Source organism: Dama dama, chromosome 10, assembly GCF_033118175.1.
Source record: "Dama dama isolate Ldn47 chromosome 10, ASM3311817v1, whole genome shotgun sequence".
Classification (NCBI taxonomy): Eukaryota; Metazoa; Chordata; class Mammalia; order Artiodactyla; family Cervidae; genus Dama; species Dama dama.
The window spans coordinates 28478899-28502941 of record NC_083690.1 but is presented as its reverse complement, the minus strand read 5'-3'; the positions used below and the strand labels follow the sequence as shown (position 1 = coordinate 28502941).

Here is a 24043-nt window from a genome sequence, read left to right as displayed (position 1 = left end):
AAGTGAGGTGGGTACAGGCATCATAAGTAGTTGACAGATTTTATTTGGTATATTTTACCTGAAATCTGTTTAACATTAAGCATCTATGAAATATGAATAATAGCAAAAATGAACACTTCTACTGTTTCTTTTCCTCTTGAAATAAGTCCTCAATTACCATTTTAATACTTATATACAAGTATTTGGTGTTTACCACCTTGTTTCTTCTGTTCCCCAGTATTTCTAAATTACTTGCCATAGAATATAAACAGGTTCTTGACAAGATTATTTTTTAAGCCCCCTTATTTTGTCCTCCCCTATTAATTATATAATCTTTTACCTCATATTTCAAATCATCAAAATTCCTCTTTCTTGTCCTTCATCAAAACCATCCCTGGCAGATCTGGGAAAAACTGAATGGGTTGTGCCCCAAACCTGCAAACATTTTCTTACTGATGAAATGTGAGAATATTGAACTTCAAAGTCACGTGTGACCTCGGAGCATCAGGACTCTTGTTTCTGGATAGAACTGTGTTTTTTGAGAGGTCTGGTAGCAAAGGGCAGGGATGCTGTGTCCCAGCCTCACTCCAGCATCCCCTCTGTGTGAATCACCAGTTTGGAGGGAGCCTGCAGACGTGAACTGTCAGTATCCGAGGTTTCCGTTGTTTAGGGTAGGACCTCACCGCCTAGCTCCAGACAGCTCTGCCCAAAGGTAAACGTCTGTGGGCAATGACTCCTTATTTACAGTAGTCAACATAAAACTAGCTGGGCAATTGATACCAAGAAGAAAGGAAGAGGACCCCCTCAAAAAGCTGGGGGTGCAAAGACTCATTTTGCCACTCATGGGTTTCTGCATTTTAGCTGCGAATGTGAGCAGTTTTTGCGGTTCTCTTGGGACTTAAATTCCTACAAGAGCATAAAGCCAAGTGTGGATTAAAAAAAATAAAGCCCCTAAGGGGCTTTCGTTAATTGCAAAATCAGTACAGAGGTCCCTCTCTTCTCTCACCGACTCTTATCCCAAGTGGGTGGTGACGGTGGGGAGCGCTGGGAAAGGACCGGAGCTTTTGCATTTCTCCTCTGCAAAGTGGAGGTGGAGTGGCCCGCGGCTCCGCAGGAAAGCGTCCACCGCCAAATGCAAGTCGAGGTCTGCCGACGCCGAGCCCCCAGCGGGAGGAGGGGGCGGGTTCAGGGAGTCCCTCCCTCGGGGGCGGGGCCAAGGGCTTCTTCCCAGCCCGGCTCTGCAGAGAGGAGGTCTTGCAGGCTCCAGTGGAGTATAAAAGAGATGCAAATCCCGCAAGAAGCCACCGCACTTGTCAGCGGATCTGGTGATTGACAAAGTCCCTGGGGCTCTGCACCGGTCACCTCCCTCAAGCTCCACAACTGAACGTCGGAGCCAACCCTCGGCCCCTTGCAGTCGGAACTTTACAGCCGCGGGAGACCTGAAGGCGGTGGCAGCGGCCCAGGAAGGAGCAGCAGCGCCGGGGTAAGTCTGGGCAAGTGTTTATCTCGCCGTGTGCCCAACTTTCTGATTGACCGGCCCGCCTGTCCTATACCCGGGGCCTTTATGATTCTGCATTTCTTTCTCTTCATCGGGATAGGTAAATTATGTCATGGGATTCCAAGGCTTTCTTTTCATCCATTTACTTTTGATGGTTTTCACTTGTTTTATCCCACTGCTGCCTGTTACCAAACAGCATGAATGAATGATGCAATCCCACATAGGGGAGTCATCAGTACAAGAGTAGGAAAAGTTCCAGAATTTAGAGTTGCAGTATCTGACTTCGTCAACTTCTTTTTCATCAGAATTCGAATTTTAAATATGTATTTACCAGATACATTGTTGTACGGCTTCAAGCCGGGAATTAAATAAATAATGCTTCCATTCATCGAACTTAACGTTCTAAGTTTTCCTTATATGTGACCTGCACATGGTGTTTACTCTTTAAATATTTGACTACTGGATTGAAATGAGGATCAGGGAAGAAAAATGAAATCCAGAATTTCTATATGCTATCTCCACTGCCCGATGTGTTCTCAATATAATTATCTTAGTCCTGTCGCTTTCATATTGGAAAACAAAATACTCAGGATGTTTTAAGTTTTCAGATTATCTGATACATATCTAATAACTTCTTTTTTGGCTGGGAAACTTGACACGGGAAATCTTAGTTTTTCCCTGACCAGGGATCAAACTCAAACCACCTGCTTTTGAAGCAGAGTCTTAACCAGTGAACCACCAGGGAAGTACCCCTTATAACTTATTTTTAAGCTTACATTTTATTGATGTATAATCTAATGCAACAATATGCACCCATTTTAAGTGTACGTTTCGATGAATTTTGATGGCATTGTACACACTTATATTCACCATCACAATAGAATACTTCCATCTCCCCTAAAAGTTTCCTAGGGTCGCTATAATGATTTTTGTCATTATAGCATTTGTTGGTATTTTCTAGGGTTTCATATAAACAGAATCATACTCTTTTGTGTCTGGCTTCTTCTGGTCAGTATAATATTTTAAAAATATTTATTCATGTTATGATGGTGGTTAGTTTAGTCACTAAGTCGTGTCCAACTCTTGTGAACCCATGGACTGTGGTCTGCCAGGCTCCTCTGTCAATGGGATTCTCCAGGCAAGAATACTGGGATGGGTTGCCATTTCCTTCTCCAGGGGATCTTCCTGACCAAGGGATCAAACCTGGGTCTCTTGCATTGCAGGCAGATTTTTACCAATTGAGCTATTTATGTTATAGTATGCGTTGGTAATTTATTCCTTTCTTATTGCCGAGTAGTGTTCTGTTTATCCCTTTATCTGTCGTTTGGGCTATCATGAATAAAGCTGCTTTGAATGTTTTCATTTCTCTTAAATACACCTCCAGGTATGGGATTGCTGACTGACTCTTACAGTAAGTAAATGTTTAATTTTGTAAGGAACTGCCAAACTGTTTTCCAAAGTGGTTGTACAGTGTTGCATTGTATGAGAGTTCCAGTTGTTCCATGTCCTCACCATTACATGATAATGTCAATCTTTTTACAGTTGTTCTTCTTTTGAGCTTATTTGCACATCTTTTTTGAAATGCCTTTTAGGATCTCTTTTTGCTCATATTTTAATGGGTTGTGTGTTTTATTGAGTTGTAAAAGTTCTTTATTCTAGATAAAAGTCCTCTCAAATATGTGGATTGTGAATATTTTTTCCCATTCTGTGACTTATCTTTTTTTTCCCGTTCCTTAATGGTGTCTTTTGAAAAGCAGTTTTTAATTTTGATGAAGTCCAATCTATCATTTTTTCCTTTTATTATTCATGCTATTTGGGTTTTATTTAAGAAAATGTTTACCAATTATGGTTGTTCTATTAGGTATCTATCCCTGCATAACAAATAATCCCCAAATTCAGCAGTTTTAAAAGACAAACATTTATTTTCTTACAGTTTCTGTGGGTCAGAAGTCTGGGAACAGCTTATCTGGGTGGTTCTGGATAGGGTCTCTTAAGGGGTTGCAGTTGGCCAAGGTCAACTTATCCGAACACTTCAATGGAGGAAGATCTGCTTCCCAGTGCGCTCATCTGGTTGTTGACAGGATTCAGTTCCTTGAGGGTTGTTGGACTGAGGTCTTCAGTTTCTCCCTGGCTGTTTGCTGCCAGTTCTGCCACATGCATCTCTCTTAGGGCAGCTACCAACATGGCAGCTGCCTTCCGGTAGAGCAAGGAGTGGGGGTGGGGCAAGAATGGAAGCCACATTAAGTGACAACAGGCGCACACACTCTTTATTTTTTTGGCCTTGCTGCCTGGCTTGCAGGGTCTTAGTTCCTTGACCAGGAATTGAACCCAGGCCCTGGCAGTGAAAGCACTGAGTCCTAACCAAAGGGCCACCAGGGAATTCCCCTAGATAAACTGACTTTAAAAAACCCACTTAAAAAAAAAAAAAAAAAAAACCCACTTTTTTTTTTTTTTGTGATTAGAAATAATTATGGATTCACTGAGGGCTACAAAGAAATATACAGGGAAATCTCATGCACTTCTCCTTCTCCCATGTCGCTTCCCCTGAGGCCAACATCTCAAGGAACTGACTCTGGCACAACCCATAGAGCTTGTTCAGATCTCACAGTTAGACACACTCATTTGTGTCTGTCTAGTTTTGCAAGTGATATCCTATCACCTCTGCCTCATTCTGTTCACTGGGAGAGAGTCACTAAACCCAGCTTACTGTCAAGGGCAGGGGCTTAGAGATGGGTTGGAATAGCAGGAAGTTGGTTCATTAGGTGTTGTTTGTTTGTTTTGGTTTTTTGGCCAAGCTGTGTGGCTTGCGGGATCTTAGTTCCCCAACCAGGGCTCAAATCCGAGACCTCTGACCTGGAAGCACAGAGTCCTAACCACTGGGCCTCCAGGAAATTCCTACTAGGGGCCATTTTAGAGGCTGCCTGCCACGGGAGTGCAATTTTCCTCCTGCATTTTAGAAGTCTTATAGTTTTAGCTTTTTTTGTTTAGGTCTTGATTCATTTGGAGTTGATTTTTGGCATTGGACTACAAGTTTTATTATTATTTTTACATAATTTGTCATTGGACTACAGGTTAGGGAAGGATGTACATTTCAGTATTTCTATGTATAATTAAAACTACCAGGTAGGATTTCAATATAATGACTATCAGAGTCTTGTCATATTCGTATTGGTGAAACAAAATAGAAAGAACATTTTAAGTTTTCACATGATTTAATACATGCCCAAATGGAAAAAAAAAAAAGGTAAGTAGCAATGTACGAATTCTAAATTAGAAGAGAAAAAGAGCCTGCCTTTATAATTAAAAGAATTTCTCCTTTAGATGTAAATGGATCAAAGGAGAAAGAATAAACTATCTTAAAGAAGCAAATTAGGGCCTTCTCTGGTGGTCCAGCGGTAAAGAATCCTCCTGCCAATGTAGGGGACACAGGTTCGACCCTGGGTCTGGGAAGATCCCACATGCCTCTGGGCAAATACCAATGTGCCACAACTACTGAGCCCGGGCTCTGGAGCCCGCGAGCCTCAGCTACTGAAGCCTGTACACCTAGAGTCCCGCTCTGCAAAAAGAGAAGCCGCCTCAATGAGAAGCACCTGAACAAAGAGTAGCTCCCAATGGCTGCAACTAGAGAAAGTCCAGCCACGGCAAGAAAAACCCAGCCGTGCCAAAATAAAATAAAATACATGCACACATAAAAAAATAATTCACGCTTGAAAAAGAAACAAACAAAAAAGGAGCAAATTGGAAATAGTACCATTCTTGTGCTGCCATTCTGGGCAGTGGGTTGTCTCCTAAGAGAAGCAGCTTCCGGGGAGGGCCAATAGGATGCAGCTCTCACGGGCCTGCAGGGGAGCGGGATTCAGAACACTTGCAGAAGCTCAGCAGTGTGGGGAAGACACGCTAGGCTTGCATGCTCAGGTCCGGGGCTTGGAGTACAGCTCGTGCTCTTCCTCCTTCTCGGGAGTATTATCCTCTATGACTGGTGAGAGAAAGGGTACGCCACACCGTTTCTGAGTGCAGTGAGGACTGTATTTGAACTTCCCAGAAGATTTCTTTCCATTCTGTTGCTTTCCTTTGTCAGGCCCCACTTTGCTCTTTCTTGCTGCTTGTTCTTAACTGCTTCTTTTTGTCTCTTTGTTTCTTCTGAGATTTAGCACCTTTGTCCACTTCTTTTTACAGTTTAAATGATGAGGATAATAATTGGAAGTTGTTGGCTTCGTTCCCTTCTTACGGAGCAGCAGGGTTCCTCTCTGACTATTCTTGGAATGTTGTTGACTTTCCTCATTTTGAAGACAGCAGGGACCATTTTGTACAGTCTGTAATGTTCCTACATTGGCTTCTCTGTATTTGTATTTTGTTTTTCCCCAAGATCCTCTTTCCCTTTTTCTCTCCTTTCCCTTGCCTCTGAGACATGCCAATCAGGTGTAGGTGATTTTCTATCAGATTTGAAGCTTTTTCTGGTTTAAAGCCACAGAAAAGGGTATATTTCCTCTTCTGTGGAGCTTGAAGGAGGCAGATGTGAAGTATTTCCCAGAGAAAGTAGCCTTAGGAGACTTTGCAGCCAACCTTTCTTTGTTCTAGTCCTACATAAGGAGGATAGTGAAGCTAGACGGTCTCTTTCTTCTCCTGTGTCTGGACCTTGATGTTGATTTCCCAGTTCTTTCTAGGCTCTTACTCTTGCAGAACTCATGAGATCTCTCTTAAAGAAATTTGTAGTTAGAACTTTATCCTGAATTTCTTTATCCCCCGCCTCCTCCCCAGGAAAGAAGTGGGAAGAGAAGACCGTTGTCTCCTGGGAATCCAGCACTGAAGAAACGTGAGTCCGATTTGTCAGTTGTTGTTGTCATTGTCAATGTTATATGTTTATCAGTTATCAGTTTACTCTTCACCTGCATAAAAAGAATTATCTGCTCTAAAGCTATGTGGTACACATACAATCTTGGTTTCCCTGAAGAAGAGCTGTTTTGTTTTAAATCATAAAATGTACTATAAATGCATTGGCAGGAACCCCCTGTCCTAGTTACAGGAAGGCCCTTTGACTCTCCACTGATCCAGAAACCTCTCAGACTCCATTGGACCTTGTTTCACTGCTTGGAGGGCCCCAAACAGCCTCACCACCAGGACCAAAGCCACCCAGATGATGCCCTTCTGAGTCCAGGAAGCTTTGCTCTGTTGGCTTCCTCAACCTCTGTACCAGCTTATATTTGCTCTTACATAGGTGAAGGTAAGAGGTCAACCCCAGCAAAAGGGGGAGTTGGTGAAGGTGATCTTAGATGTCTCTTGTGAGACACTTAGATGAGAAGCTGGAAGAGAGTCTGTTGGGATGAAAAAGTTTTCTCCCTCTTATCTAACATCAGACTTCCTAAGGTTGGCCTTGAAGGAAAGCTTGCTTTTCTACTTTTGGAACTGGGAGTGGGTGACAAGCGGTTGTCAGCTGTGGCTTCTTTACCAGTTGGCCCTCTGCTTCCCCAAGGTGGACCTGCTTGGGGTCGGGTGGGCAGGAGTCCTGTCCTGAGCCCCAGAAGGCAGTGGTCTAGGGGTCGGGACCAGGCTTGGGAAATGCCATGTCTAAACACAGACCTTCCCACCAGGATTTCCTCCACCCCTGTCCTGTCCCCCTTCCTTGCTAGTCTGGATGTGAGGGCTCCAGAGTCCATTCTCCAGCAACGATTTTTCTTTGTACACAATTCACTTTGAAGCAATTGAACTTACTCAGCAGATTTCCCTTCCCACCCCAGAACTATGAGAATTTTGAATTTGTATGAATCACGAGTCACTCCTGGTGGAGACGATGAAAAAAAAGGGAACCAGAAGTGAACAGGGAGGTAGAGCATTTTACAGTGGGGGCTGCAAAGTGCTGAAGGAAGCTGAATTTGCTCTGTAGTCTAAGCAGGGGATTGAAACCCCTGTAAGCTGAGGAGTGGAGGGCATATCCCCTGGCACAAGCATTCTGGGGGCAAGGTTAAGGTCATATAATCTAGCTCTGTCTTCTAGGGAGGGCATGGAGTAAAAAATTAGCCTTCCAGGTAGCTTCAGTGTAGTGTTTGTGCATGGCTGTTAGCATAACTAGCACCATCTTGGGTCCTTACAGTTTCTCCTGTCCTTCTGCTGACCCTACCCAGGACTGTATTGTGCGGTGAATCACTTCTCTGTCGTCAACGGCTTTGCAGTTAATAGACATTGTTTAATAATCATCAGGGCCAGGTAGCTCTATGCTCTGTTAGTCCCCAAACAATGATGAAAACCCTCCCTGATGTATTTCCAGCACCCCCAAGACTACTTACCCATTCGTCAGTCTTGGCTCAGGAGTGCACGCCCTGTTCCCAAGTACCCCGATTATATGGATCTGCCTGCCTCATTTGTCGCTCTCAAGATGCCTTCTCAGTTTTTGGGTACTTTTTGTTCCCTCTGTCCTCCAACAGTTTGTCTCAAACATCCTGTCGTGGGACCCACAGTGCAACCTACGGGTGTCAGCAGTTCTAAGTCAGGACTACTGTTCATCCAGGCTTGTAGAAATCAGTCCTCACTTCATTAGAGGAAATGTATGTTTCCTTTTGTATTTGAGGCTCATGATCTGGTTGAAGCTATTGCTGGTATCAGTGGTTGGAAAGAGGCTCAAGGCTCTGGCTTTTTAAATGTGAGCAATAATGATTTGTTCAGCCATCCCAGTGAGACTGAGAGCATCTTGAAGATGGTGCCCATTCTGTGTTTCCCAGATCTTGTGCTGGGCACAGAGTGGCATTGTGGACTGGCTTCATTGTCTTTGAAGAATAATCTGAATTCTTTTTTTTTTTTAATATTTTTATTTATTTGACTGTGTTGGTCTTAGTTGCAGCATGTGGGATCTTTCATTGTGGTGCATGGATTCTCCAGTTCTGGCACGTGGACTTAGTTTCTCCGTGGCCTGTAGGATTTTAGTTCCCTGACCAGGGATTGAACCCACGTCCCCTGCACGTCAAGGTGGATTCTCAACCACTGAACTGCCAGAGAAGTCCCCAGTCTGAATTCTTGGTGGAAGTCTCCGACATTTCCTGGATCCATGTTATGTTCTTAACAATGTCTAACTTTACTTAATTCTGCTTAATTTATCCACATCTTTTATGTTGTCTCTGTGCATTTGAGATCCAAATTTCAGTTCTTTGACCATCACTTAGGAGCTGTATGACCTTGGGTAAAGCATTTAATTCCTTATACCTCTATTAGTTAATTTGGTAAATGAATGTATCTGTATTGTTCCTGTAGAAAGGCACAGGACTAGCCCCAGATAACGGCTTTGAGCTTCCTTCCAACTTCGGAATATATGATGTTGATTCTGTTTCTCTGCGGTAGTCGTCATTTCTGGTTAGGATTTTAATTTTAGGGCAATAGCATACTAAATTGGAATTGTTTAATTGAGAACAGTAATGTACTCGATTCTGTGTTGGGTTCTCATTAACTGCTTAGTTTCAGCTCTAATTCCTGAAACATTTCAATTTAACACCCACTGTGTTGGAACAGTGGAGAAGGCAATGGCACCCCACTCCAGTACTCTTGCCTGGAAAATCCCATAGATGGAGGAGCCTGGTAGGGTGCAGTCCATGGGGTCACAAAGAGTCAGACACGACTGAGCAACTTCACTTTCACTTTTCACTTTCATGCATTGGAGAAGGAAATGGCAATCCGCTCCAGTATTCTTGCCTGGAGTATCCCAGGGACTGTGGAGCCTGGTAGGCTGTAGTCTATGGGGTCGCACAGAGTCAGACATGACTGAAGCGACTTAGCAGCAGCAGCAGCAGCAGTGCTGAAACAGAAAAGTAATTCAGTCAAGGTCCCTACCCTGAAGGAACTCACATTTTAGGAGAGGCATGGGGGTAATTAATTAATTCTTGGTGGGGATTATGAAGGAGATAGTATGGGGAAAATAATTTAATCTGCACCTTGAAGAATAAATAGGAATTTGCCCCTTAAACATGAGTAATTAGGTGATTTCAGGCAGAATAAACAGCATTTGCAAAGATATAGAGAACTAAAAAACCATGACATGTTTAAGGAGCAAGAAGTCCTCTGTATTCTTTGAGCATAAAGTATGTGTATGTGAGTGTTTGTGGGGGGAGGAAAGTGGTGGGGAGCAGACTGGTGAAATGGAGAGGATTTGAATCATGAATGGCATATATGAATCAAGTAACAGAGACATTATGTTGATTTCTATGCTAATAATGAGAAATGGATAAGCAGGACATTCTGAGGTGTGCTGTGATTAACCTGATTTGATTCCACAGTTGTCAGTGGCCAAACCTGAATACAGGCAGGTGCCAACAGTATAGTTAATAAATGCAAATGACTATGTATGTTAAAAAGAGCCTTTACCCTTTATGTATATACATTGAAATATTTTTGTATGAAATGATATGATTTACTTTGAGATAAGTCAGATTTATCTCAAGATGGAATCCTGTGGATGTGAGAATAATTTGTAATAAACACGTGTTGGGACCTGTCCTGTTTCTGACACAGAGCTCCTATAACCCTTGGAATTTTCCATGATGAGACAGATAAAGATGTCTCTTGTGTGAATGAGGTGACTTTTGGACCTACCTAAGGATGAGGGCTGTTTGCCATGAGAGCCAACCATGTGACGAGAGGGTTGGAACCTTCGGTCCCACTGACCTGACCCCGAGAGGGGTTAGAGGCTGAGCTCGGGCACCAGTGACCAATGATTTCATCAAGCATGCCTTTGTAATGAGTCTTCCTCAAAACCCGCAAAGGACGGGGTTCTAAGAGCTTCTGGGTAGGTGAACACATGAAGATTTGGGCAGAACAGCTAGCCTGGAGAGGGCATGGAAGCTCCCCTCCCCTCCCACATATCTTTGCCCTGTGCATTTCTTTCATTTGCTTTTCCTAAGTTATATCCTTTAATAATAAACCTAGTAAATTTTGTGAGTCGCTCTAATGAATTAATTGAACCCAAGGATAGGGTTGTTGGAACCTCCACTCTATAGCTGGTCAGTCAGAAGCACAGGTGATGATAATCTGGAGAGAGAGAGAGTGTGTGTGTCGGGGGTGGAGTGCGGTCAGTCTTGTGGACTGAACCTTTAACCCGTGGAATCTGATGCCCTCTCTGGGTAGATAGTGTCGGATTTGAATCGAAAAGTAGAACACCCTGCTGGTATCCAAGAACTGCTTGGATGTGTGGGAACCCCAGCCCCTGTTTCGGAATTGGGATGCAGAACCTTTTATAGTGGGGTTGTTGATGAAGTCAGATTTGCTATGATTATTGAAACAGGATGATAAATACACGGAGTTCATGTATTCATACTTCCTATTTTTATATGTATGTGAAATCTGCCACGATAAAAAGTTTTAAAAAATCATTAGCTGTACGTATGTAATTCACAATTGTATCATTTTATTTATTCATTCAACCTTCAGAAATTAATTGAGTATCTACTCAAAAAAGGTTCAAAACAATAGGTGTTTTGGAAAATTTTGTATCTTAGTACAAAGAGCTTGCCATCCAGGAGTGAAAGTGATATGCACATAAATCAATATAAGATAAGTTGGAATATTATGAATTCCATATCTTAAAGCAGGTCTCCATAAAGTACTGTGGAAGTTCTGGGAGAGATTTTTTCCAGTTCAGGGGATCAGGGAAGACTTCATAGAGAAGATGGCATTTGAGCTTTATTCATTTACACACATTACTGAGCCTTGTGCGTGTGCTAAATCACTTCAGTCATATCCGACTCTTTGTGACCCTATGGACTGTAGCCTGCCAGGCTCCTCTGTCCATGGGGATTCTCCAGGCAAGAACACTGGAATGGGTTGCCATGCCCTCCTCCAGGAGATCTTCCTGACCCAGGGATTGAACCCGAGTCTGTTATGTCTCCTGCATTGGCAGGCAAGTTCTTTACCACTAGTGCCATCTGGGAAGCCTTACTGAGCCTTACGTGCCAAGTACCGTTCTTAGTCCTAAGGATCCAGCAGTGCACAAAGATGATAAAGATTCTACTCCTGTGAAATTTACATCTTAATGGGAACTGATAGACAACACGTAATAGACATATATTATCAGGTGTTAGAAGATGAGAGATGTTACAGAAGAAAAGAAGTAGGACATCATGAGGGAGATCAGTAATGTTGGGGATAAGGTCAGGGAAGGGGGTTACAGTGATAAACAGGGTGGTCAGGTTGACATCTGGGCAAACTGCTTCTGAGGGAACTGGCCAAGCGGGTATTCAAGAGATGAGCATTCCCACCAAGGGCGAAGCTAGAGCAAAGACCCTAAGAGGGGAGCCTTCCTGGTATATTTGTAGAGCAGCGAGAAGACCAGTGAGGCTGGAGCAGAGTGAACAAGGGTGAGGGGGGCAGGAGATGAGGCCGGAGTAGTAATGGGGAGGGCGTGGTGGTGGTACCAGAGCGGGGGGCAGATCTGATAGGTAATCACAGCAACCTGGGCATTTACTTTTAGTAAAATGAAAAGCCACTGAAGGATTCTGAGCTAAGATTGTGACATGATTTGGCTTATAGCTTACAGTGATTCTCTGGCTGTTATGTTGAGAGCAGATAGTAGAGGTGGGGACATTTTAAGAGGCTGTTGGTACAATCTTGGCTAGAAATATTGGTAACAGACTGGAACGACAGCAGTGGATGTGGTGAGAAATGGTCATACTTTGGTTAGATTTTATTTTGGTTAGCTCTTAAAGGAAGAACCGGACTTTCCAGGAGGTCCAGTGGTTAAGACTTCACACTTCCACTGTAGCGGGTGTGGGTTTGATCCCTTTTCAGGGAACTATGATCCCACATGCTGCGGGGCTCGGCCAAAAAAAAAAAAAAAATTAAAGGCAGAACAAATAGCATTTCCCGAAAGATTGGATGTGGGATTTCAGGGAAAGAGAAATGTTAAAGGTGACTGAGGAGTGGAGTTGCCATCAAGAGAAAGAAGGAAGGCTGCAAGAATGGCAGTCTTGAGGAGGGGAGGGAAGACTGGGAGTTCAGTTTTGGACGTTATGTTTTATGTTTGGGATGTTCACTAAACATCTGAGTGGAAGTCAGGTAAGTAGATAGAGTTTAGGGTTTGGGAGAGAAAACTGAGCTGCAGGTGTGCATTTGGGAGTTACTGTCATAGAGCTGACATTTAAAGCTATGATCTTGGATAAATTAATTCCTCTAAGGAGTGACCAGGTGGCGCTAGTGGTAAAGAATCCCCCTGCCAAAGCAGGAGACATAAGAGACTCCAGCTTGATCCCTAGGTGGGGAAGATCCCCTGGAGGAGGAAATGGCAACCCACTCCAATATTCTTGCCTGGGAATTCCCAGGGACAGAGGAACCTGGTGGGCTACAGTCCATAGGGTCGCAAAGAGTTGGTCATGACTGAAGTGACTTAGCACTTAGCAAGGAGTGTATATAGGTAGAGAAGAGCAAGTATGGACCGTGGGCTATTACATTCAGAGAACCAACCAGCAAGGAAGCTTAGCCTCCAAGAGCAGATATGTGAACCTGGGAAGTTGGTCCTCTAACTTGAGGGATCAGCTTGAACAAGAACATGATGTTGGGGGTAAAAAACAGATCGTATTGTGTCGGCCAAAAAGTCAATTGGGTTTTTTCATAATCTCTTACAGAAAACCCAATAGATAACCAGCAGCAGATGTGTTTTGTATTCATGTTTTTGAAAAATACTTCTCTTCTATGGAGACTTATTCAAATTTAGGTTGATAATGTCAGTGCAGAGTTTTAAATTCTGTTATCTAACTGGATTCATTCATAACTGTTTTTAGTGGGACTCCAACGAAATTGATGTTTCCGGTTTGGAGTACTCTCTTGTAAGGGCTCAAAACAAGGATCAGCAAAATTTTTCTCTAAAGGGCCAGACAGTATGTATCTCAGGCTTTCCAGACCATAATGTCTCTGACGCAGCTACTCAGCTTGTCTGCTCTTGTGGGGAAGTCACTATAGACACGTAAATGATGAACGTGGCTATGTTCCCATAACATTTATTTACAGACTGAATTTTGAATTTTATGTGACTTGCATGTATCACAAAATACTACTCTTCTACTTTTTCCAACTATTTAAAATGTAAAATTCATTCTTCACAGGCTGTACAAAAACAGGTGGCAGGCTGCATTTGGCCTACTGGCTGTGTTTTGCTGACCCCTGGCTTGAAAGATTCCCGCCCCCCCCCCCGCCAGGTCAGCTTTGAACTGGATCATTCTACCAAATGCACTGGTTTGTAATCAGTTACAAAGTGGGTTGGGCAGGCTCCTGTGAGTCAGCTGTCAGCCACTGTTTATGCTGATTTGCATGGTCCGTGTACCTTGTTCATGACGTATTAGTTTCTTTGATGGGAGAGTGGCCCCGGACGACCTCTAGGATCTAGTTCACCTCCAAGACTCTAGTCCATTGATTTTCTTTCTTTTTTAAAAAATAATTTTATTTATTTGTGGCTGTGCTGGGTCTTTGTGACTGCTTGAGCTTTTCTCCAGTTGTGGCAAGCGGGGGCTTCTCACTACAGTGGCTTCTCTTGTTGTGGAGCACGGGCTCTTAGGTGCAAGGGCGTCCATAGTCGGGGAGCGTGGGCTTAGCTGCCCCATGGCACGTGGGATCTTCCTGGACCAGGGATTGAACCGGTGTCTCCTGCATTGGCAGGTGGATTTTTTTTTTTTTTTTTTTTTTTTACCACTGAGTCATCGGGGAAGCCCCAATTTTCTTAAAAAATAAAAAAATACTCAAAATTCTTTTGAAACTGTCCTCTGTAGCTTCTGCAGCACTGTGGTCTCTCTCAGTTCTTCCCTGTGACTTCTCCCTCTCATTTTCCTTCACAGGCTCCTGACTTGACGGTCCTGCTCCTGTGTGCTCTGTCCTCAGCCTTCTCCTTTTTCCCTTTCTCTACTCTCTCTTCCAGCAGCCTGTGGCTTCAGTTACCACCTCTGCACCGGAAACAAACTCACGTGTATGTTTAGCTCTGACTTTCTGAGGTGTAAAGCCTTTCAAGGTTTCCTATTAGCTAAAAGTCCCCCCCCCCCCCAATATTTACTTATTTGGCTGCACCAAGTCTTAGTTGCAGCATATGAACTCTTAGCTGAGGTGTGTGGCATCTAGTTCCCTGACCAGGAATTGGACCTGGGTCCCCAGCATTGGGAGCATGGAGTCTTAGCTCCTGGTCCAGCAGGTAGGTCCTTCTGTGAGCTAGAATGTTAAAATCCAGACTCCTTAAGACTTACCTGGTGGTCCAGTGGATTAGAATCCACCTACCAATGCAGGGAACATGGGTTCGATGTCTGGTCCAGGAAGATCCCACAGGCCGTGGGGTGACTGATCCCATGCACCATGACTCCTGGGCCTCAGCTCTCGAGCCTGTGCTCTGTGACAAGAGAAACCATGGCAATGTTAAGTCCTTCTACCGCAACGAACAGCAGTCCCCAATCGCCGCAACTAAAGAAAGTCTGTGTGAAGCAATGAAGACCCAGCAAAGTCCAAAAAAAAAAAAAAAAAGCCTCTTAGCCTGGCCCACACTAACTGCCCATGCACTGCCTGCCAGCTGGCTTGGGCCGTTGGGCAGCTCCCAACTCATCAGCCATCATTCTGCCGCCTTGTCTTTGCACATGTCCTTCCCTTTGCCATCACTACCCCCTCCTTGCTGCTGTTCTCCCTCTGGCTTATTCTCAGGACACAACAAACTGATACTCTTCCCTTTGAGAGCCCATGGAGAAGGCCACTTACTCTGCAAGATTCAGCTCAAATGCCTGTACCTCTTGGAAGCCTGTCTCATGGACAAGGTTAACCATTTACTCTGTGTGCTGACAATATCTTATGCACATTTCCATTGTAGCACTTGCCTTATTGCTCTAACTAGGTCAAAAGTATGTGAATATTGGTTGAAAATCAAATACATTCATAAGTTGATAACCTACACTAGACTTTATTTCTGGGAGCAGAATCTGGGTCTCCACTCATCTTTGTAGCCCTAGAGCCTGACATTTAGAAGGTGCTTAATTTGTATTTAAAAAAAATGAATGAATCCATAAGGACATGCTTATACGGGCTTCAGTGACTTTGATACGAAATACAATATATTGACATTCGTAGGCAAAATTAGACCTTTTTATGATTATATTTTGTCTGATGCTGGGAAGGAGCGAAGGCAAAAGGAGAAGAGGGCAACAGAGGATGAGATGGTTGGATGGCATCACCAATTCAATGGACATGAACTTGGGCAAACTCCGGGAGATAGTGAGGGACAGGGAGGCCTGGCGTGCTACAGTCCATGGGGTTGCAAAGAGTCAGACAGGACTTAGCAACTGAACAACAACAACAAATGATTATATTTTATGTCTTTAAATAGATTCATCTTTTTCTGTTTTAGGAGGAAAATTCTTCCAAAGATGGTCTCCCATTCAGAGTTGAAGAATCTTTTCTGTTCAGCTGATGCAGTGTGCTTTGATGTTGATAGCACTGTCATCCAGGAAGAAGGGATTGACGAGCTGGCCAAGTTCTGTGGGGTTGAGGATGCCGTGTCAGAAATGTAGGAACAGTGTTTATTCACCTCATGAAATGATAGAGGATTGCGAAGGAAGAGTGACTTCTGGATGACGCACAGGACCAGAGCCACCATTCCCTGATTTTAGTCCCTTCCTATGAAACATGGGCACTCGGTTATTTTTTTCCATCACTTAGAGCTGAATTTGTTGGTGTAGTATGTCATCCAACCATCCATATGTATACACACACACACACACACACACACACATATATGGATATGGGCTTATATAAATGTGTGTGTGTGTGTGTGTGTGTGTGTGTATGGGCTTCCCTGGTAGCTCAGCTTGTAAAGAATCCATCTGCAATGCAGGAGACCTGATTCGATTCCTGGGTTGGGAAGATCCCCTGGTGAAAGGATAGGCTACCTACTCCATTATTCATGGGCGCTCCTGGTGGCTCGGATGGTAAGGAATCTGCCTGCAATGTGGGAGACCTGGGTTCAATCCCTGGGTTGGGAAGATTCCTTGAAGGAGGGCATGGCAACCCACTCCAGTATTCTTGCCTGGAGAATCCCCATGGACAGAGGAGCCTGGTGGACTGCAGTCCATGGAGTCACAAAATTGGACATGACTGAGCAACTAAGCATAACATAGCATATATATATATATGGGATCGAACTTGTCTCCCTGCAGTGGAAGCATGGCATCCTAACCACTGGACTTCTGGGGAGTTTCCCATTTATACACATATTTATGCCAAAAAAGTGTATATATAACACTAATATATACACTGTGACAAATAAGTATGGATGACACACCCTTAGCTTGGCCAGGGGAATGATGACCACAAATAACCAAGGAAGATAACCTACGGGATCTCCAGGGGTCCAGGGCTTTGTGTCATGGTTGAAAATATGGCCTTAGAGCTTTGCTAGAAAGCTAGTTTTGTTTCAGAGTCTCCACGGGTGCCCGGGTGAGAGTTCCTTCCTCCCTTCTGCTCTCCCCTGTGCCACCCACACTGACCAGGTCCTAGACTGTTTCTTGTTCAGCTTCATCTGATGCAAGCATGCCTGGCCTAGTAAACCAAGCTGTACAATTTAGTTTATGATAGCAGCATCGGAGCTGCTCCAAAATATATGTAAGTCAACAGTGGTAAATACTGTAGATTTATATATATATGCAAAAATATATGCACACTATTCTTAAGTCATCTATGACATTTTTTATCTGTATACTTTAAAAATTACTTATTTATTTTGGCTGTGCTGGATGTTTGTTGCTGTGCCTGGGCTTCTGATCACAGTGATTTCTCTTGTGGAGCGAAGGCTCTAGGGCAGGCTTCAGTAGTTGCAGCTCCTGAGCTTTAGAGCACCAGCTCAATAGTTACCGCTCACGGGCTTAGTTACTCCAGCATGTGGTGTCTTCCTGGACCAGGGATTAAACCGGTGTCTTCCGCATTGGCAGCCGGATTCTTCACCACTGAGCCACCAGGGAAGCCCCTGTATACTTTTTCTTTGATGTGATTGTTTTTAACATGCTAAATTATGTGAGTGTGTGTGTGTGTGTGTGTGTGTGTGTGTGTGTGTGTAAAGAGTACTGGCCTTTAGTCTCTTTCTTGGTTTACAAGTGCTCATGGTTTCTAAGGAAAGTACCTGTGGATAGTACATGTGTTTTTCTCAGCTCACTGGATGGTGTATTTGTGGATGCAGAATATTAATGTGATTCTCAAGCACACCCTCCATAGTTTATCCCTGGCCCCACTCACTCCCATGGCAATGTAGCACGTCTGTTGTATGGTGGGGCACCTTCCTCGTGGATAGACCTTGCGAGGAGCTGGGGAGGGTGGGCATGTAAACTTTGATGACAGCTGACTTGGCTGGCTTGATTGTTGGGTGTTCCTCCTCCTAGGACACGGCGAGCCATGGGCGGGGCAGTGCCTTTCAAGGCTGCCCTCACAGAGCGCTTAGCTCTGATCCAGCCCTCTAGGGAACAGGTGCAGAGGCTCCTAGCAGAGCACCCCCCTCACCTGACCCCCGGCATAAGGTAAGGGATGCCCAGTCTGGGTACACTGTCTCTCTATCATCACCTGTGTTTAGGGGCATGTCCTTCGTTACTGTAGAGCTTCTGTGTGGTTCTTTTGGTACTTGTGAGTGGTCTTGTCTGGGTGGTTGGTCCTGCCTCTGTCTGCCTTCCCTCTCTCCCAACAGAGAGCCAAAATCTCCTCTTCGTCTTGTGTTTCTAGGTCCATGGGCAGAACAGAGTTGTGGAATGGTTTCCTAAAACAGTCAAGCCCCACCCACTAATTTCTAAGTGCATTTAGAAAAACGTATATGGAACGTTAATTCACTAGGTGATATACCTTGTCTGATGTACCTTGGACAGATGCATTAGGAGAAAATATATATTTGAGTTTCCTTTCCACGTTTCCTGTTTTCACTTTTGTATTGATCAGCATTTGGTATTTGCAGTTTCCCTTTTTTTTTTTTTTTACAGGGAGCTAGTAAGTCGCCTACAAGAACGAAATGTTCAGGTTTTCCTGATATCTGGGGGCTTTAGGAGCATTGTGGAGCATGTTGCTTCAAAGCTCAACATTCCATCAACCAATGTATTTGCCAATAGGCTAAAGTTCTACTTTAATGGTAAGCCTTTCATGGTCACATTTTCCCCTCTAATCAGTTTTAGTATTTAATGTCTGTCGGAACACAGCTTCAGCAAGGTGGCCTCAGAGTTAAATGCTGAGATAGAGGGCTCTCTTTACTGATGTCTTTCACACCTTGGTACCCTTTGCTCTGCAAGGTACCCTTAGGGCATCATCTCTCCTACCTTCAGTATCCATAAGATCATCTATCTGTATATACATGTCTGCATTTTAGTAAATAATGTCATGTAACCCATATGCCTTATTTTGTTATTCAGTATATTTCAGTTCTATGAAAGCTCTCATGTATTAGAGCCAGTTTGGCTCGTGTGTTTGGCTCTGGAAGGAAAGTTAATTTGTGAGAAGTCGCTGCACTGTAGCTGCCTTTGGAGGCGCCTCCTGGCCCCTCTGGACCATCACAGAGCCCCCACTGTAATCTTCTTGTCATCTTAAGATGCCTCCGGTTATGTCAGGGGGTGGCTGGCATTCTTGAAACCAAATGGTGTTAGTTTAAAACATTTAAATGTGTTACTAGAACACTTTTGAAGAGTTTATAAGATAGAAATCATTAAAAAAAAGAGTAGAGAATAAGTGTAGTAATTACTGTAAGATGGAAATAATCCATCAAATGTAAATTAGAATCTCCTCTTAGAAGAAATTATATAATAACATGTTTTAAATTAATATATTACATTTTCATGGTGTTCTGCCATTTCAATAAGTTTTGAGATTTGCTATATTGGAAGCTTAAAAGATAAAACCAATTAACCGTGAGATGTTTATCACCTAAAGGAATAACCTTGACAAGAAGTTTGTAATTTAAAAGCATAGCTTGTTCATTTTGAGAAATAAGTGTGAAAGTCCAGGCTGTGTTATTTTATCAAAGGCCACTTTTAGCTTTGCCAGTGGTATGTAAATGAGGATATCATCTATGCAAAAAAGTGGCCCTACTGATCTAATTCTGTGGATCTGTTTTATAGGTGAATATGCAGGTTTTGATGAGACGCAACCAACAGCTGAATCTGGTGGGAAAGGAAAAGTTATTAAATTTTTAAAGGAAAAATTTCATTTCAAGAAGATCATCATGGTTGGAGATGGAGCCACAGACATGGAAGCCTGTCCTCCTGCTGTATGTATTTAGCATACTAATTTTTTTGCAGTTTGTGAGAATGAAACAAAAACCTGTATCACTGTAAAACAAAAAACCAAAATAAACAAAACACATTCAGTCTCAATATATTAATTGACTTTTTGCAAACCCAAGGAAGGTTGCAAATAAGGAACTTAAACCCCATTTAAAACTTCCAAAAAGACCCCTTGTCCCTGCAGTATGGCTGCTGCCTCTTAGCCCAGGTATGTGCTCAGTGAGGTTTGGCTTCATTTCCACAATGAATGCAGCTCTTACACTACAGCCAGAATTTCAGTGTTTTATATTTGATAAACTATTTCCTCAAACGTTATCTCAGTTAATCGTCATAACAGCCCTGTGAAGTAAAAAGTACCATCTTTTCCTTTTTACTGATGGGGTAACTGAGGGTCATGGGAGGTTCAATACCATGCTCATATTAAAGCATTTTATTCTTCTTCTGCATTTACATTGCTTTCTGAGACTAGCAGGAAACAAGTGCTCTATGTGTGTGTGTGTGTGTGTGTGTGTGTGTGTGTTTTCAGTCACTCAGCTGTGTCCAACTCTTTGGGACCCCATGAATTGTCGCCAATACCTTAAATATCACATGTCCATTTCACATAAGACTGTGACTCTTAACTTTTCGTTCTACCTTAAAAAAACTGAACCAAAAATATAGCGGTGAACGTTTCACTACCTAGTTTCCTCAGATCTAAAAATAACATCTGTCTGTCAATGATTAATCAAAAGCGGTTAAAGAATTTTTGGGGATCCTTTTAACATTACTTGAGTCAGTTCGAAATAATGCGTTCTTAAATGATTTACAGCCAATGTCAGGGTCGACTAAGTACTGAAAGCCAGGCTAGTGGATATCAGAGTACAAGGCGTAAAATGCAGGGTTCTCTCAGGGGGGCCTGAGTCCCGGTATCCAAGAAGGACAAAGTTACAAATTACAGAAGATCCTATCGGTCAGAAGGTGACACAGCCCGACTGAACCAAGAGAAGTTGATGTGTGCAGGTCTGTAGCCCTGGAAGGTGGTCTGAGGAATCTGCTCCCTAATGAACGGGTTCCCCAACCTTTGTGGCACCGGGGACCAGTTTCGTGGAAGACAGTTTTTCCATGGACCGGGGGTTGAGGGGCGGAGAATGGTTTCTGGATGATTCAAGGGCTTTGCATTTATTAATGCTGCCACTGACCTGACAGAAAGTGGAGCTCAGGAGGAGTGCAAGTGATGAGGAGCGGTTTGTAAATACAGGTGAAGCTTCTGTCTCTCTCCTGCTGCCCACCTTCTCCTGTGTGCAGTACCAAATGTCCCGGGAGTGGGGAGCCCTGCCCTAAAGGACAGTTAGCAGTCGCCATGTGGAAGCCGGGCAGAACTTGGCGGGGAGGGCTTCTAGAGGGAAGGGAAGCAGCAGAGCACAGTCCTAAAGTACTAGGTACAGTCTTAGGCTGGTTAGTGGGCAGGAAGTGTGGGAGTGGGCTTTCTCTTCAGCAAGAGAAGACGACCCCACATACTAGGCTCTCTGGTGTTACCTTTGAGTCATGGGAAGTCCTGGAAGCCTCTGGACCAAGAAGGAACAAGTCAAGGTGTTAGGACAGCAGAACTGATTGCTGGTTTGCAGAGGGCTGCCGCAGAGGCAGGAGTTCAAGAGGCTCAATTTAACTAAATGTAAGAATCTACTTATTTTTCCCCCATTGTATGGTATGAAAATAAAAATGAAGAGAAAGGGCAAGTAAGATAAATTTGTACTTCTAAATCAGTGTATATTGTGTCTGTGTCCTGGCAGAAAAAAGAGAAAATACCACTTAAAAAGACCACTGACTATGGGATTTCCCTTGGAGAAGGGCATGGCAACCCATTCCAGTATTCTTGCCTGGGAAATCTCATGGACAGAGGAGCCTGGTGGGCTACAGTCCACAGGGTCGCAAAAGATTCGGACACAACTTAGTGACTAAGAACAATGAGGCTTCCCTGGTGGCCCAGTGGTTAAGACTCCACTTTCCAGTGCAGGGGTGTGGGTTTGATCCCTGGTCAGGGAACTAAGATTCCACATGCTGTGAAGGTGCAGCCAAAAAAAATTCAAACGATCATTGATTGAAAGAAGGTATCACTGAGAAGAAATGAAGGAAACAATGTGCCTTGAAGTCATTCTACCAGTGAAAAATAGAGTGCTGCTGACATACTCGGGGGTTGTCATCTCTTTCAGCCCCGGATAACAGGCCTCCCTGCGGGCAGCAGGGTGGGTCCCTCAGGTTCACCCAGGACACCAGCTGGGAGGTATTCTACCATGGCCCTGATTCCATGCCTCAGGCATTTCCCCAGCCCAACAGGCTTCTCTTCAATCTTCTTTCTTTGAAATTGGCCTGGATGTGATTGCCACCCAGTTTAGAACTCAGATGTTTACCACCTGGTGTGGTTTTATTTACTTATTTTTTAATATTTATTTGGCTGTCCTGAGGCTCTGTTGTGGCACTTGGGATTTTTAGTTGCAGCAAGTGGGATCTAGTTCTCTGACCAGGGATTGAACGCAGGCCCCTCTGCATTGGGAGCATAGAGTCTTAGCCAATGGACTACCAGGGAAGTCCCTATTTTTAAGAAAATATATATTTATTTGGCTGTGCAGGGTCTTAGATGTGGTGTGCAGGATCTAGTTCCCTGACTAGGAATTGAATCTGGGCCCCCTGCATTGGAAGCAAGAAGTCTAACCACTGGACCACCGAGGGAAGTCCCAGGTTTTATTTTTGTAAGCAGTTGTCTTGATTGTACAAGGATTTCAGTTCTTCTGAAGCCCACAGTGTCCAGCTGAATGCTTCTGCTGCAGTGGTGGTCAGACTCATTTATTCGCGTGGCAGGAGGAGGGGAGGAGGTGAGCAGGCTCACAGGGAGCTGGGGAGGGAGGCATCCCAGGTGATGCTGGGCTCACCTGTCTTTGTACAGAGTTTCTTCTTTTCAATAATACTTATTTCCCTAGGCTGCTGCTGTCTCTTTTTCTTTCTCTCCTTTTCAACTATTTCCCTTTCTTTCTCTTCTTAGGATGCTTTCATTGGATTTGGAGGAAATGTGATCAGGCAGCAAGTAAAGGATAACGCGGAATGGTACATCACTGATTTTATAGAGCTTCTGGGAGCACTGGAAGAATAAGATCCATTTTTATAAAGTTCATAACTTCAGGTTAATTTTTAAAAATTATGCAGTTTGATACTGTTTGCTTCCAATTGCTGACTACATCCCAATCTATGAATTTTGTATTGATTATCTGTACCTCCAAGTAAACGATAGTTAGGGCTCATAGAACATTGTGGTTTGTTTTTTTAAACTGTAGTTCCAGTATTATTTTGACCATTTAATTGCCTGGAGAGTTTTATAATCTGAATTCTTTATCAATCTATCAATTCTTTATCAATCAATTCTAGCTATGTTTGATTTGAAGTCTTTGGAAGGTGGATGGTAAATTAAACACCTTCACTATTGGGAATGTGGATTAGGCAGCTTTAAATGAAATTGGTTTTCCCTTTATATATAAATAAAAATTTATGCATATATCAAAACAGATTTGTAGTTTGTTTTCTTTTTGAGCCACACCACTCAGCTTGTGGGACCTCAGTTCCCTGACCAGGGATTGAACCGAGGCCCTTGGCCGTGAAAGCTCAGACTCCTAACCACTGGACTGCCAGGGAATTTCTGATTTGTCGAAGTTTTAATTCTGCCTATCATTTATTTCAGTATCCAATATTTCAGATACTCTAAGTATATGAGTAGAAACAGCCTCCAGGCCAGGAACCAAGGGGTGGAGATCCTGCTGAGCCCAGGGCAGAGTGCTGGTCACAGCACAGCCACCATCAGCCCCACCACTGGGGGCGGTGCTGAGTGTGAGGGATGGAAGCTCTTTTCTTCCCTCCTGGTATTTGTCACGCAGGAAATATTACAAAGGTTTTTTTAAAAAAGGTAACAGTGGAGCCTTAAAAGTACTGACCTTAAAAGAGAGATATTTGAGCTCAGCCCGGTGTCTGTGATGACCTAGAGGGGTGGAAGGGAAGCTCAAGAGGGAAGGATGTACGTATACTGATGTACCCAAACATAGCTGATTCACGTTGTTATACAACAGAAACTAACACAACATTATAAAGCAATTACACTCCAATTTTTTAAAATGGGTATTTGATAATGACATGAATTAAAAGAACTAAAAACAAACCAAAAAGAACTGAAAACAGATTTTATTAATCTCAAATAAAGATCAGCATTTTCCCTTAAATGAATTAAGAAATAACTCATCAGAACTTATACGAACCATTTCTTTCTTTTTTCTGAAATGCTGATTTATTTGGCTGTGCCAGGTCTTTGTTT

The 24043-nt window shown here is 43.4% G+C and overlaps 1 protein-coding gene across 3 annotated transcripts; it reads left to right on the top strand.

Moving 5' to 3' along the window:
- The first annotated feature begins 1209 nt into the window (after positions 1-1209).
- Positions 1210-23246, top strand: PSPH (phosphoserine phosphatase). 3 transcript variants are annotated; one of them, XM_061153329.1, is made up of 7 exons: positions 1210-1462; positions 6236-6290; positions 15816-15974; positions 17839-17973; positions 18424-18569; positions 19549-19697; positions 22730-23246. In XM_061153329.1, the coding sequence occupies exons 3-7, from the start codon at positions 15835-15837 to the stop codon at positions 22835-22837; spliced, it is 678 nt and encodes a 225-aa protein (XP_061009312.1). In that variant the 5' UTR covers positions 1210-1462; positions 6236-6290; positions 15816-15834; the 3' UTR covers positions 22838-23246. The 3 variants fall into 3 exon arrangements, with proteins under 3 accessions (XP_061009312.1, XP_061009311.1, XP_061009310.1); XM_061153328.1 differs by lacking the exon at positions 1210-1462 and adding an exon at positions 5438-5456; XM_061153327.1 differs by lacking the exon at positions 1210-1462 and adding an exon at positions 5450-5468.
- Positions 23247-24043: the final 797 nt, after the last annotated feature.

Bases quoted from the DNA above. Each gene is read 5' to 3' on its own strand.
- PSPH (XM_061153327.1), top strand. The intron at 6,291-15,815 runs GTGAGTCCGATT...TTTCTGTTTTAG, and splicing joins GAATCCAGCACTGAAGAAAC to GAGGAAAATTCTTCCAAAGA. The intron at 19,698-22,729 runs GTATGTATTTAG...TTCTCTTCTTAG, and splicing joins TGGAAGCCTGTCCTCCTGCT to GATGCTTTCATTGGATTTGG.